General features: G+C 55.2%; 1 protein-coding gene across 6 annotated transcripts in view; it reads left to right on the top strand.

Moving 5' to 3' along the window:
- Positions 1-653: 653 nt before the first annotated feature.
- PAX7 (paired box 7) overlaps positions 654-15,283 on the top strand; it is a 117,577-nt gene continuing 102,947 nt past the window's right edge. For 2 of the 6 annotated variants that reach the window (XM_054495005.1, XM_054494991.2), the window contains exons 1-4: positions 654-1,496; positions 4,108-4,343; positions 4,916-5,045; positions 6,019-6,153. In XM_054495005.1, coding sequence (XP_054350980.1) covers positions 1,412-1,496; positions 4,108-4,343; positions 4,916-5,045; positions 6,019-6,153 — 586 coding nt within the window. In that variant the 5' untranslated portion in view covers positions 654-1,411. The remainder of the gene's footprint in view (positions 1,497-4,107; positions 4,344-4,915; positions 5,046-6,018; positions 6,154-15,283) is intronic. The other 4 variants (XM_054494996.2, XM_063670161.1, XM_063670159.1 and 1 more) reach the window with 4 other exon arrangements.

Raw genomic sequence — 15,283 nt, 5'->3', positions numbered from 1 at the left:
CAAGCCTCGGAACCAGATACGGTTACTGGGGGCTTCTCAGAGCGGCGGGAAGGTAGAGTAAGAACCGGACACCGGGGCTCTGACATTACACAAAAAAGTCAGAATTCCTCCCTTCAAGTCACCCTAGGCCCGTTCCCGGGGAGCCTCACCGGAGGAATTTCAGAGGGTGTAAGACGAGGGAGAAGATGAGAAATAGGGCGGACTCTGGCCCTGGGAGGGGGCCAGAGAAAAGGCGAGACTCCAGAGAGGCGCCGGACTGGAGGCAGACATTCCCATACAGCCGGGACTCCGAGAGCAGCCGTGGGCGACCTGGGGGCCGGGGACTCGGCGGATCCGGCCCATTCATCAAAGGAAGGCACTGGGACAAAGTTGGCCCCCTCCCCTTCTCCCCCAGCCCCCAACTCGCCGGGATCGGCTGCCTCTGTTTTCACGGCGGTTCAAATTCTCCCCCAAAACGAGGTCGAGCCGGGGATTAGAAAAGAGGAAAAAAATATTCGTTGGCGATTTCTTTTCGTTATTGGTCCTCCGCTCCCTTGCGCCCTGGCCCCCTTCCCTCCTCATGAATAAAAGAAAAGTCCAAACCTATCAGATCGCGTTCACTGCCTCCTCCGCCTCCTCCTCCTCCTCCTCCTCCTCCTCCTCGTACTTCGGTGAAGACTTTTGCACAACTTACCCAGCTGATCACTCGCGCCCCCTCGCTTTTCCATTTCTCTTTCCCCAACCCCGTCACCCCCTGTCGCCTCCGTCCAGCCCTGAAACCCGAGGAGGCTCCTTCTTCCGTCTGTCCCCGGGTCTCCTAGGGGACCGGGGTGTGAAAGCTGGTGTGGAGGGAGAAGCGAGTGTGGTCCGGAGAAAGAAGGCGTGGAGAAGAGGGAGGGAGCGAGAGCGAGAGAATAAATATATAAATAAATACGAGAACGAAAGCCACTCCGCAGTCTCCGGGCTCGGAAACTTTGGCCCCGAGCGCGAGAGCGCGAGAGCGCGAGAGCGCGGCGCTCGCCACTCCGAGGCTGGCGGCCCCGATTCCGGCCGCGTTCCACCGGCCCCCCTCCGCCGCCGGGCCTCGTCTCCGGGTTCTGCCAGGCGCAGCAGCCCGCACAACTTCTGGCCGAGCCCAGCCGGCAGAGGCGGACTTGGGGTTGGAGTGTTTGTTTGTTTGAACTTCCTCGTCGTCGCCACCTTCCCTCCCCCCAACCTCCGCCCCCACCTCACCCACCTCCCCAGCTTCTGGACGTGTTTGACTGCAGCCGGGGTGGGGGGTGGGGGTAGGGAGTGTGTGTGGAGGGGAGGGAGAAGAGGTTAAAAAAAAGAAGACGAAGAAGACGGAAAGAAAGAGATCGCAGCAGGGGTGAAGGGAGCGGACGGGAAGCGATTTTTGCCGACTTTGGATTCGTCCCCGGCGTGCGCAAGAATGGCGGCCCTTCCCGGCACGGTACCGAGAATGATGCGGCCGGCTCCGGGGCAGAACTACCCCCGCACGGGATTCCCTTTGGAAGGTAAGAACGCCCAGGCTGGCCTCGCCGCGACTCCGCCGCCCGGAACTCGGGGTCCTTGGAGAGGCTGCGGTCTCCAGGGGACGGTGGCGGCGCCGGCGATAGCAGAGGGATCCCGTTCTCTTCTGGGTCCCAGTCCGGGCGCGGAACCCAGAAAGTTCCTGAGACCCATACTTGTCCGCTTCTGCTGGGTTTCACTGACCGGCGGCCTTCGTTTCGCAGGTCGCGAGCTGCCGGCCTTTATCCGCAGGGCTGAAATTCTGGTAGATTTGGACTCCTAGTAAATATCAGGTCCGGGTGAATTTCAGCTCTTTCCACTATTTCCAGAAACTTCTTCCCTGACAGTTTCTCGGCTCTCCAGGCTCGCTGGCTGCCAGCTTTCTACTCTTGTTTTGAATTATTTTTTCCACCCCCGGGATTGGTCTTCCAGTCCCTTTTATTTCGAATCACCTACCATGGGTGATACTTTATATGCCTCAACTACCACGGCTATCCATTTCTTCCGAAGCCACATTCAAACACTCCTGCTTTTCCGCCTGGAAACAAACTAATTGGAAATAATAATTAGTAATGATTTTCCCCCTAAAACTTTTTACTCGGGCTTCCGCACTCTGGAAATCTCCCGAGAGAGAACCTCTAAACGGCGAGGTTTAGAGAACCTCTAAACGGCGAGAGGGGCACGGCAATGTCCAAACGAGGAGAAAGAGCTGATTTTGTAAAGCGTCCTTTCTAAACATCCAGCGCCCGCCCAGGGAGACCTGAGAGGACGGGCGGCGGCGAACCGGGTCCCGGCTGGAGAAAAGGCTGGGAGCGCACGGCGGAGAGACCCGCTCCTGTGTTTTTGTTCTGTTTTCTTTTTAAACTAATGGAAGGCCTCAACCTGTCACTGAGGGATCATTTGGCTTCTGAGGGTAGGTAGCCTAGGGTGTCACAGAGAAGTCGTTAGAAATATGTGCGACTTTTTTTTTTTAAATTACTCTTCTTGTAATCGTATGAGTCCCTGGCGCGTGAGGAAGGGGAGAGAAGGCAGGGAGCGGGTGGGCGGGCTGGCAGCCTGCGATCCGGGAGGAGCTCCCTTGGGCAGCGAGACGGCGCCGGGTCCCTGAATTAGACAGAGGCGAAGAGAGTGGCTCCGTGATCAAGTGCGCGCCGGCAGCCACGCAGGCGGGAGAGCGCGCAAACCCGGGGATTTGCAGTGGCACTCTCCTGTAGCGAATGCAAGTAAAACAGGCGGCTGAGGACGCGCGGCGGATTAGAACAATATTTGCCCAACATGACGCAGAATACTGAGGAGAGCCGAGTGCCGGTCGCTAAAGAGGCTCTTGAATATAAAGTTGGGCGCTCGAGAGCTCTTGAGCGCTAATGGCATATCCCGCCACGGAGACCGAGTGACTCTGACTTTGCGACGCACGATTTCTGATTAAATCCGAGGGTGGCTTCAGACACCGACTTTTACAAAGAGAGTGGGGGGACCGGGAGAACGAGGGAGGGGGCGGTAGGAACGGCCCAGCAGCGGAGCCTCTTCTCGCCTCCTCCCTTTCAATTACAGTCAGCTCCCTCCACTCCCGCGGCTGTGAAATCGTTCTAATCTTCCAGATCTCCGCAGCCGCTGAGTCCCCAAATTGGGGGGATCGAGGCCGGATTAGTGCTCTGGGTGTCCCCTCAATCTTCTGTGAGGAAATTGTGTAGACTTTGCATTAAGGCGACCAGGGTGTTCTCCCCTCCCCAGCACACACCAGGGATGCCTGTCTTCCCGGTTCCCAAAGTCACCCCCACCCGGGGGAACTGTGTCCCATCTGTCTACCAGCCTCGCAGAGCCTGCAGGCACTGTTCATGGATTTGTGAGGCCAAGTCAACTATTTAATTTAGGAGCTTTGGGGCAGTGGTGTCCTAAAATTGTCCCAAAACGAAATTAGGACTTTGAGGGTGGTTAGAAGCAAGGGGAGTCACCCAAGGGACAGCCAGGTGCCCTTGGAGGCAGCAGCCAACAGCATATGTCACCCGTCCCTCGGCTGTGTCTCAGCTGGTCCCTGGGACAGTTCCACTGCTCTAGCCAGAGCTGTAAATGTAGTAATCAGCCAGGCCTTTCTAGCCCCCAACAAACTGGATCATTCATGACTACCAGGAGTGTAGAACTGAGCAGATGAGCCACATCACACCCGTTATTGGACTCTCCAAGACGCAGGCAGGCCTGCAGCCCAAGCTTCGGCCTGAGGGACAGAGGGTCATTGGTCCCAAGATCTCTAAGGCTCTACCAGCCTGGTGGCTCTGAGGTCTCACCTTCGTCTCTCTCCCTCCCCTTCTTAGCAGCATTCGAATCCCCCAGGTGTGTCCTCATCCCTCATAGTGTGGAAGGAGTTGGGGCACACAGCATCTGGGGAGACTCTTGCAGCTGTGACTCCTCTATCCATCTCTGCAGGAGATTTCCTAGATTTATGACAGTTGTTTCTCAAACTACCTACCTACCGAAGCCCCAGTGTGAGGACCACCGGGATCGTTGTCTGAGGTCTTGGGGCTCAAACTAACAAAACTGGAGTCAGGGAGTGCACTCAGTGTCTGCTCTCCATCCTCACCCTGCACCTCTCTCCTTCTGCATCTCCCCTCCCTTCTCCAGTGTCCACCCCGCTTGGCCAAGGCCGGGTCAATCAGCTGGGAGGGGTCTTCATCAATGGGCGACCCCTGCCTAACCACATCCGCCACAAGATAGTGGAGATGGCCCACCATGGCATCCGGCCCTGTGTCATCTCCCGACAGCTGCGTGTCTCCCACGGCTGCGTCTCCAAGATTCTTTGCCGCTACCAGGAGACCGGGTCCATCCGGCCTGGGGCCATCGGCGGCAGCAAGCCCAGAGTGAGTGTCTTTGCTACAGAGGCTGGCAGCTGGCTTCCTATGGTCAGGGGCTCTTGGTTGTGGCCCCTCTTACTAACTCATAGCACCAGGCTGTAGGAAAGTACAGCTGGAGGGTGTCTTCTACTCCCAGATATCCTCCCATTGTTTTCCTATTATTTGAATTTCTCAGAGAAGGAGCTAAGTGAGGTCTAGGTTGTCCAAGACCTTGAGGCCAATGAGCCATTCCTGGACTGTCCCCACATTTGCCTCAACCCCTGTCACCTTCCAAGACCAGAAAACATCTTCTCTCAGTCTTTCCTGAGATAATGACGGGGACCCTGGGGGTCCTAATTAGAGTTTTTTTATTGCCTATCCGTGTTCCACCCCGCCCCACCTGGCCAGACCCCCAGCTGCCTTCCTAGGAGCCAGGAACCGGTTTCTTGAAAGGATAAAGCCAATCTCTTGGGGGATGGGGGGACACATGGCAACCAGAACCACCAGCCTGGTCTGGGGCTCTTAAGAGGTGATATTAAAAGTATTTCCCTCCCCCATCCCATTTTTCCACTCCTACTCTCCCATCTCCACCTCTGAAGCAGGTGGCGACTCCGGATGTAGAGAAAAAGATTGAGGAGTACAAGAGGGAAAACCCGGGCATGTTCAGCTGGGAGATCCGGGACAGGCTGCTGAAGGACGGGCACTGTGACCGAAGCACTGTGCCCTCAGGTGAGAAGGCAGCTGAGCCGGCAGAGCTGGCCCAGAGTGTGGCCAGGGCTCCAGTGTGGAGGGCTGGAGGTGGGAGAGAGGGGAGGGGAGATGATGGTTGACTGGGAACTTACTGAGAAGTTGGGAGGAAAGGAGTACAGAAAGGCAGAGTTAAGGCATAGGAGTAAATCAAAACAGAATGGAATAAGATGGAAAGAAGGAATAGGGAAAGAAAAAAGTTAAGAAAGAGGAGAGAGAAAGAAGAAAGGGAGGAAGAAGGAAGGAAGGAAGGAAGGAAGGAAGGAGGGAAAGCAGGCAGGCAGGCAGGCAGGCGGGCAGGCAGGAATGGGCAAAAAGTTAACCTAGAAAGTTGGATGATAAGAGAGCCCCCCTGGAGGCTTTTTCGGAGAAAATGGCTTCAATAGATGGATCTGTCCTAGGAGGGTGGATGCCCATGGGCTTCCCTGGACCACCGTCTCAGAGTTATCATTTCTGCTGTCGCCAACACCAGCCATTTGAGTCCTAAATTTGGAGGTCCCAAACCATACTGCCTGTGAGAGAGAAAGTGATCTGTTGTGTGTGTGTGTGTGTTTGTACATGTGCATTCAGGCACGCGGGGCCAGAATGCACACCTGAGTGTGGGAGTGGCAGCAGGAGCTGGAGAGACTCCAGGGAGGCCCTGGGACCTCTCAGGGGTGTGGGTGGAAGCGCACCTAGGCAGGTGTTAGTGTAAGGCACAAATGCATGCAAGCATCTGCATAGGAATGCACAGTCTAACCACCCTGTGAGTGCCCGGGGTGTGAGTCAGGCTTCTCCAAGTGGATGCTGGTTATGGAGTACGTGTCAATGCCTAAATGTCTGTGTGTGGAAGAGGGATGAATGGATATCTGTAAGGAAGCAGGGGGCTTCCTGACTTTCTCGCAGGGGCCCAGGCCAGCGCTCGCTCCTCTGCTCCAACAACTTATACTTGCTCTTTTGCCTTTGAATTTCTGAGGTTTAGTGAGTTCGATTAGCCGCGTGCTCAGAATCAAGTTCGGGAAGAAAGAGGAGGAGGATGAAGCGGACAAGAAGGAGGACGATGGCGAAAAGAAGGCCAAACACAGCATCGACGGCATCCTGGGCGACAAAGGTAGGGAACTTCCCTGGGCTGCGAGGCCCCAGCCCGGGTTTTCCCACGCTCCGGTGTGCGGGCCAGTGGTTCGCTCCCGCCGCCGGAGCAGGCGACCAGAACTCCAGCGGGGAAACTCTCAGGCTGCGGGGCAGCTGGGAGCTGCTCAGGCTTTGCCGACAGCGCCCCCTCGGTGCGCACCCAGGATGCCGGCTAGATGCGAAGCCCGCGCCTTCTTTGCGCTATGGAGGCCGGGCGCGGACGGCCTGTGAGTCCCGGGAGAGCCCGGCTGCGGGGCCGCGCGCCTGGTCTACCCCAGTACTGCGGGGAGTGCGTCCTCCCTGGCTGGCGTTTTGGCTGCTACTCTCGGCGTCGATCAATTATTTATAGGAAACTTGGGCAAGGGGGCGGGGGACGGGAGGGAGGGAGAGAGGAAGGAGGAGCAGGCCCGCGGCTCCCTAAATGAATTTGTTAACCAGACCCGCACACGCTCTCTAAACGGTCCCTTGAAACCCCGCCTGACAGTTGACTGACCGCTGCAATCAATAAAAATTAGCCAGGGCCGCCGCCTGACTCAGCCCCGCGTTGCCAGGGCGGACTGGGGGCCAGAGAGTGCCTTCCTCTGTGGCGTGCGCCGGCAGGGCTGGGAGTGGAGGCCAAGTTCCCAGATGCCCAGGGTCGGAGGATCGCAGTGGGGGAGAGACTCAGGCTCCACACACCCTCTCCCCATTCTTAGCACGGCTTCCGCGGGCAGGCTGGGGTCTGAGCCCTGCGCCATGCTTTTTCTCAGGATCAGCTAAGGAGGGCGTTTAGTTTTCAAGCGCCCGCAAGCCCGGGAAAGGGGATTGTGCTTTTGTTTCTTGACGGGAGGAAGTTTCGAGAGAAGGAAGGGAAAGTTCTTTCCTCCTCATTAAACCCTCCCCTTCCTCGCTGCCCTCATAATTCCCCTCCTAAGTCTCTTTGAGACTTGGTAAGTGCACGTTAAGGGGCGACAGGGAGAGAAACAGAAATGGAAGACCCAGAGTCACAAAGACTGACAGTTAAAAGAAAAGGCCCCAAACACACACGCGGGGAGGCGGCAGGGTGAGGGAATCGGAAAGACAGTGGCCATGGGAACCCGCAGACTGGTGGCTTTGGAAAAAGTGGCGAGTGCCCTGGAACCTGAAAGCTTGCAAAGAGCCTGTGTTGTTTCAGTCTCCCTTCAGAGGTTTCTCCTGGCACCCCTCTCCTCACGACCCCAGCACTCCTAGCCTAGGTCTCTCTCCAGTTCTCAGAAGACCCTCCCAACCTTGAAGATGAACTTCACAGACAAAGCCGGCTTACTAAGACAACTCCCATCTACGCCCAGCCCCCACAGGCGTGGTCCGAGGAGGAAGGATGGGGGGCCGGGCAGCCCCGTGTGAGAGCGGCCTGGAGCGAAGGGAAGGGGCGGGCTATTGACACACAGGGCCCCTAGTGATGCCGCAGTCCCGCCCGGGACAAAAGGGCGAGGGAAGAAAGGGAGCGAGCTGTGCCGGGCGCCCGGCTGTGCCCGGCCTGACCGAGGGGCCACGGGTCTGCGGCGGGAGGCAGCCCTGCACTGCCAAGCGGTCCTTGGCTAGGCCAGTCGTCCCAGAGCCCTGGGACACCTGCCGGGGGACCCAGTCCTTATTTCAGTTCCCATTGGAAGGAGACTAGATGGACTTTTTGTGGGCTGTGGAGGGGAGGCATAGAACTTGAATAATCTTTCCTGGACAAATAATCTTTCCTGCACAACAGACAACTCTTCTGAGAGTTATCCCAGGGAGAAGCAGAGGAGGTTTGGTTTTCCTTGGAGAGACTTTAAGTGTGTTTGCACGCAGGGAGTATATCCAGTTCAATCTGCGAGGAAGCACAAATAGGTAAATTTCCTCTGAGAAAAAAGGGAAGGGAAGGAAAGGAAGAGGATGGAAAGATCGTGAGGTTTGGAGGATTCCTCTGATTCCAGGGAATGCGGGGCGTTCCATGCTGGCCTGGGCTCACCACACCAGCTAACAAGCCACTTCGCTGGATAGAGGTTTTCCCTGCAGCAGAACCAGGAAGAACCACGTCTCCAAGGGTTTAAAGTGGAGCCTGTGCCAGATGGGGGAGGCTGAGGACACAGGTGCTAAGTCTAGAGGAGCTGAAGAAATGAAATGATCTTATGCAGTGAGCCTGGTCTCCAGAAAGTCCCGCAGTTTTTGCGTGACGGTGGGTGCACTGAGTGCGCTGATTGTGCATTGAATGGCTGTGTAAGCGCAAGCATTTCTTGGTGTGACTGTTTACCCACGGGCCTTCGGATCTGAATGCTGTAGGCCATATATCTGTGCAAATAGGATTCAGCATAGGTGTGCAGGGAGTGTGTAGATGGGTGTGAATGGGCAATATGATGGTGCAGATGAGAGAGGGCCATCTATCCATCTGTGAGCAAATTGTATCCGTTTCCTATTTGAGTTCCTGGGCTGGTCGGCAGGCACCCCTGTGAACCCCTCATCTCTCTCCCAGGCCCCAGACATCAGTTTCATGGCCAAGTTAAAGGTGAAAAGACCTTCCAATCTCCATCCGAGTCATCCAGGTAGGGAGAGGCAGAGATGCCCCATGGCCAGAGCAGGGGGAGTTGTGCACTCCCACAACTTTGTTTTGGCTTCTTGCTCTTGAAAAATGCTTTCTCTGGGGGAGTTGCCCCTCTCATGGTAGGGAGTCACCAAAGAAGGGGTTTAAGAGCTCTCCTCTTTAAGCACTAAAGAGAGATCCCTCCCTGAGTCCGTTTTTTCCTATCGTCCGCTTGGCATTTAATAATGTTAAGACTTATTAGAGCTGGTAATGAAAACTGGGACTGCTGAATAGGAAACTGTGTTGGAGAGGGGTGTAATAGCTTCCAGGCATGGTAAGAAACTATTTATCCGCAATCAGTTCTCACTCTCAGAGTTTGAAGCACAAACGTTAAGTTGAAGGGTTTTAAAGCAGATTAAATTGAGCTTTTATTTCTGTGCACTTTCATCTCTGAACAGCTCACTCCTGCTCCCCTTGGGCTGATATTCATGAGGCTGTTCATATTTTTTTTTTTTTTTTTGCTCTTATCCTTGTTAAGACTGAGTTATTAGGATTGTTGGTTGTGAGTATTCTCAGACCGTTGCCGATAGGTGCTTGCCCCAGCCAAGCTCGGCTCACCTGGAGAGGGAAGTGGACAGTTCCTTGCCCCTATGCACTTAGACTCCCTCCTCTTCACCCCTTTCTCCGAGGATCAGGGGATAGACAGGCCAGGGACCCAACAGGGAGGGGATTTGAGGAGAGAAGAGAAAGGAAAAGATTTTCATAGAATCTGAGCTCAGAGAGATTCTTGTGGGGAATTTGATAGGGGTTTGCAATGGGTCAAACCGTTCCTCAGTGGGAGCTGAGGGAGTGAGTGTGAAGAAATAAGCAATAATATAAACAACAATAACAGCAGTGACAAACAATAAGAACACCAAAGCCGCATGCATCTGACAGTGCACCAGTTTAAGCCAAAACTGATCAGATCGGACCAGGGTCTCCACTTTGTTCTTTAGGATGGAAAGGCCAATGAGGTTACAATTAATATGAAATATAGGGAAAAGTTACCAGATTAGAAAAAAGAAGTAGTAGTAGTGGAGGCAGCATTTTTCTCTGGGGTACGGGGCCGGGGGGAAACCTGGGGGTGTCAAAGTCCAGGTGGAGAATTTGCAGACTTCCTGGGTGTGAAAGACCATCTGAGGTGGGGGGAGGATTGGCGAGGACAGCGAGTGAGGCAGATTTGTTTCTCTTTGCATTTTTCCTTTATTTATTTTTAAGGCAGCAAACTTACAGGTGTGGAGAGGGAAATGACGGGGAAGGATCGGAAAGGAGGGGAGAGCCCGGAGTGTCGGTTTTAGACACTTGTAAAAGGAGGTGGGAAACAATTTAATTTGGCAGCAGCGATAGCTGCTAATGCGGTTTTCGGTCGTTTGCTACACTGGAGGAAGCTGTTTTGATTGTGTGTACAAGGACCTGCCAAATTTAATTAGGCTCCGGGGGAGCTAGTGAATAGGGGAAGGGGGGCACGGCTCCCCTCAGCCCACACCATTTTTTCGGCTTCACACCTGGAAGGGACATTGTTTACGGGATCTTCGAGAACCAGGAAGGGGCGGGGGCGGAGAGGGACAGGAGCCTTGGAAGAGGGGGCGAGGGAGGGGACGAGGATAGTCTATTTATCACGAAACAATCTGCATTGATTTAAACCAACAAGTTCCCTCCTCTGTAAATGTGTGTTTAGAGAAAGGTAATTGACACTCCACCAAATCAAAGGATTACCCCGGGTTGGCAATCTAATCAAACAGAGTCCAGGCGGGATTTGAAGCTGTTCAGAGTGGGATCAGCTTCGCATAATGGGGGCTCGGAGGAAGATGGGAGGGTGTCAGGCAATTCCCGGCTTTAGGCAGCGCTCGGCGGTGGATATCCAGTGCGACCAGAGGGAGAGAGGGAGGGGGCGCGGGAGGGGGCGCGGGAGGGGCGCGCCGGGCCGGGGGCTGGGGGGGATGGGGCGAGCGGAGAGGGGCAAGCGGAGCTGGGAACGTCCCGGCGGAGGGGGCTCCCCGCGGAGGGGGCTCCCGGCGAGGGGCCGAGCCCACACTGGGCTGACAAGGCTCCCCTTTTCTTCCCTCCATCCCCCCAACCGAAGAAGAGAGACGGGGGAGGCGGGAGCGGAGACTAACGAGAAACAACAATGAGGAGATAACTATTACAAAGGCAAACACTGGCGCTCGCGCGCTCGCAGCCCCAGAACCCGCGGTAAATAAACAAAGTCTGCAAACTGTTTGCTAGATAAACTCGTGCCTAAATTGAGTGTGACGGGCAAGGAGAGAAGAGACAGAAGGAGATAAGGTTGGAGGGGGATGAACGAGCATAATCTAATAGAAGACGTTTAGAAAACAAACTTTAAACAAGGGAGAACAGGCGAGCGGAGGGCAATTATCCGCCCCAGAGAGCGGGGAAGCCGTCGGAGGTCTAAGAAGGGGTGGAAGGGAGGGGACTGGGAGCTGCGGAAGAGCTGAGTGTTGGGGGGTGCCTTTGGGACTCCGTGGGGAGCCAAGAGGGGCTCCCCAGGGCCCGCAAGAAAAGAGGCTCTGTTCCCGGATTGAGTGAGGTTCCCGTGCTCAGCCGGTCTTGGAACGCAGGCACGTCTAAACCGGGTGGGGTCCCCCGCTGCGAGGGCGTGCGGGTTTTGTGTTCCCCTCGGGGCACGCACCGCCACACCTGTTTCAAGACGTTTGTACCTAAAAGACTAGTGTGCACGGCGCAGCGGTTAAAGGAATTAGATATTTACCAGTTTGAAATAAGCCTGGCTAAGAAGAAGAGAGAAGAGAGAGACATTGAAAAGATGAGGCTGGGGGAAGACTTCAAACGAATTCATCATTTGGAATGGTGGAGGGGAGATTTACCAGACAGTATTGGGAAGTTATTTAGATATTAATAACACATTTTCCTGAGGCGCGACCACAGCAGCCATCTGCGCTGCTCTCGGAGCTATTTGGCTGGGTAAAATATGGGCGTCTCAAATGTTGGGAAGAGATAACGCAATCAGGCTAACCCCGGTCCTAAGACTGCATCGCAGCGTTAAACCCGGATTAACCTCCCCCCCCAACTCCCGCGGCCCCCTCCCCTTTCACAGCTTTCCAAATTTTCAGTGGAATTTACATGGAAGGATTTAAAAGCACATATAACAGTAGCCTTAAAGCAGTAAGGTGATTATTTGGGCTTTTTTTTTTTTTAAAGAATGTCTTTCTGAAAATGATAGTTGTCACACATTACATTATATATAAATAATATTATATAAAAACATATTTTTATATAGGCAAAGAGGGCTGAGCAAATGAGATTTCCTTCCAGGTTACCTCTTTGGAATTTCTATTTGCCATCATTCTATCATCATCAATAAAGTTGATGAGGCTTCATTCTGTACTGTGGGGCAAGAGCGCCTAAGGATATAAACATGTAATGTACAAGGTTCTGGCCGTGGCCCTGGAAGCTCATAGTCTAAGACTAGACAGAACTCACACCCCTGAAAAGACAATGCCTGGTTGAGGGAAGGGTTCCTGCACAGAGGAGAGACCCCCAAAGAAAGGTTCTCTAGAGGCTCTGGGGCCTTGAAGGCCATGACTAAGAGGGGCGCACGTTCCAGAAATTCCAGAAAAATAGCTCTTCTCTCCCTCCCATTGCAGACTAAAGGGGTAATTAGGAAACTCAGGATGAGGGTAAGAGGCACTTGGAAGATTAGGATGCCCCCCTCAGTTTTTGCTGTCCGGGGCCTTCCCTCTTCTTTTCCCCTTCCCCCAACTCTGATTGAAAGAGGAAAAGGTGGAAATGGGGTCAGCGCTTTCTGACCTGCTCTGGAGCGATTGGCCCCGGCTGGGGTCGGGCAGGGAGAGGGAGGGAGGGAACTCGCCTTCCCAAATCGAATCAAGGCAGAACGGTGACCTAAGGGGGAAACTTCGCCATTAGTAGATAGATCTCTCCAAAACTTCAAACGAAGTGGGGTGGGGGAGAGGTGAGGCAGGGAAAGAGTCCAGAGAGAGCGCAGGGGGAACTACCAGCATGCGAAGGGGAGGGGCCTGGAGGAGGAAGAGATGGGGTCGAGGGCAAAGGGGAGGCGGGGGCCAAAGGAAGGGGTGTGGGGAAGGGGATGCGAAGGGAGGGGGTCGGCTGCACTTGGAACTTCAACCCCCGGGAGAGGAAAAGCGTCTGCGGGTCGCTGCAGCCTCGGGAGGGGTGAAGGGAAGTTGTGTGCGCCCCAAGTCCAGCTCAAAAGAGGCCCCGAGGACATTCCAGGGCGCCTTAGGCACGCGTGCCAGGCCCCCGGTTTGGCAGCCGAGCTGAGCGAGGGTGGATTGCGAGGGGCACTGGGGCTGCCGCGGGGCTCTGCGTGTCGGCTGCCAGTGAATTGGCCGATTTCCCCAGTCTGAGGGTCAGCGAATGGACCTTTCCATGGCTTGGTCGCCCTGGTCCTGGAGGTGCGCTGGGCCCGAGCTCCGGTGGAGACCAAGGGAGGGGTGGGGAGAGGCAGCGGAGACAGAGAGCCACAGAGGACGAGAGAGCTAGAAAATTCAGAGTGAGAAAGTCTGAGCGCAGCAGGAGAATCTTGCGTACAGTTTGAGGACGCTGGAAAATGCGGAGGGGCAGAGGGAGGCGCCGAGCAGCAGGAAGAAAGACAAAGAGATGCAGAGTCACCGAGAGACTGGCCCTGGGAATGGCGGATCAGGAGAGCCAGCGGGACCTAGAGACGCAGCCCGCGGGAGAGCATGGGCAGAGAGGGCGAACGCTCAAAGCCGGGCAGCAGCGAGGGGAAGACGGGAGGCGGGCGAGCCGCGGCCGCCCTTTTGATCCTTCGTGTCTTCCCCTTATCAGAAGCGCTTTCGGTGACATCGGCACAAAGGCAGTTCATCATATTACAGCACATCCTGGCGGCTCGCTGCGATCCTGCCGCTTAATTAGAGGCGAGCGAGCTGGGCCGGCGGGGCGGGAGGGAGGCCGACCCCGAGGCGGGGACCCGGGTTCCGCGCTCCAACCCGGGGCGCTGGGCAGGGGCCAGCCCGCGTGCCTGGTGGTGTTGGGACGTGGAGCGAGGGGGAAGCCGGGAACTGCATTCAGAGCGTCGCTAAATTAACAGGCCGGCCCGGACTTCACTGCCCGAAGAGTGAAGCTCGCCGCCTTCCAATTTAGCCGCCGCCCCTTCTAAGTTCTCGGCTTTGGGAAGGGATTGCGCTCCGGCCACTTTCCCCGCTTCCAGGCTGCGAACGCTGCGGACTGCAGGGCGAGTAAGGGGGAGGTAACCCAGTGCGAGCTGAAGGCTCAGTACAACTCCGGGTCCAGGTTTCACCCACCAGCCCCCCGCGGTTGTGTTCCTTCCCCTCCTCCGACCGCCTTGCTCTCCATCCGAACCCAGGTGTGAGAGGCTGGAGCAATCTGAGAGGGTCAAAGTGCATCGTGGTCGAGGTTCTACTGTCCATGCCGTTCGCAACTCACTAGTGATATCACCCTAGACAACCCATTCAACCTCTATGGGCCTCAGTTTCCTTCCATGAAAAAGGAGAATTAGCTAAGACAAATGTTGTTATCCTTTTAGGGGATCCTGGATCCCTTTAAGAATAGGCTAAAACCGAAAAAATAATTTTAAAACCTTGTCATTTACATACTTATATACTTTCATACAGGCAGAATTTTTCATCTAGTATAAAGGGGTCTTTGGGGCTTCCAGAGGCCACACCCCATTCAGAACCTCAGATCTGCGTGCTTCCTGATGACTCCAGTATTCTCCAGGGAGCTTCTGATTCCAGCATCAGGAAGCTCAAAATGAGGGGATGGGGAGGAGGGGCACTGAGATCCTGCTCTTGGTCTGGTCCTTGCTGCTTCCTCCCCTCTCCAAAACAGAGCGGAGAGCTTCTCCTCCACCCCACTTGGTTACTGGAAGGGTCCTTTGGGAAGTGTTCATATGCTGATATAAGCACGTGTGCTATGCTCCCCCTTTTACCTATACCACCCAAAAGAGAAATTTTCCTCTGGAGTGTATGTGTGTGAATGTCTTCATTTATTCTGCAAAAATCTTTTGGGCACCTACCAGGTGCCAGGCGTTGTGTTAAGTGACCTCAAGAAGGTCCCTGCCCTCATGGAGTTCTGAGCCAGGCGGTGGAGACAGAAAATAAACAAGCCCGCAAATAAACAGATGTGTCTCGTGTATGTGTTTGTTTTGTGTTTACCTGGATATCTTTGTGGGCTTCCCTCTTCGCAAGACTGTCTTGTGTCTGGGTGTTTGTGAATGGTGTGTGTGTGTGCGCGCGCGTGCGTGCGCAAGACAGCAGGGTGTGTTTGCGGGGCTGTGGCTGAATTTGGCAGGCAGCCCCCAAGCTGACCTCTGGAGTGGCCCGCGTCGGCGGGCTGGGCCTTGCTTCGCCACGGGTTCCAGGGAGAGGCGGAGGGAGGAGCGGCTGGGCTGCGGAGCCTCTTGCCTTCACTGCACTCTTTGTCTGACACCACGAAAAGACCGAAGATCAAAGAGGCCCCCGGGCGGGACAGAAAAAGGGGTGGGGCGGCGGGCGTGATAAGTAGCTCGGAAAACTCCACCCTAAACTTTTCTGGGTCCTTTCCATGGGACCCAGACCCTACA

The sequence above is a fragment of the Pongo pygmaeus genome, chromosome 1 (genome assembly GCF_028885625.2).
Source record: "Pongo pygmaeus isolate AG05252 chromosome 1, NHGRI_mPonPyg2-v2.0_pri, whole genome shotgun sequence".
Classification (NCBI taxonomy): domain Eukaryota; kingdom Metazoa; phylum Chordata; class Mammalia; order Primates; family Hominidae; genus Pongo; species Pongo pygmaeus.
The sequence above is the reverse complement of the archived record's forward strand: the minus strand, read 5'-3'. Positions and strand labels throughout refer to the sequence as shown.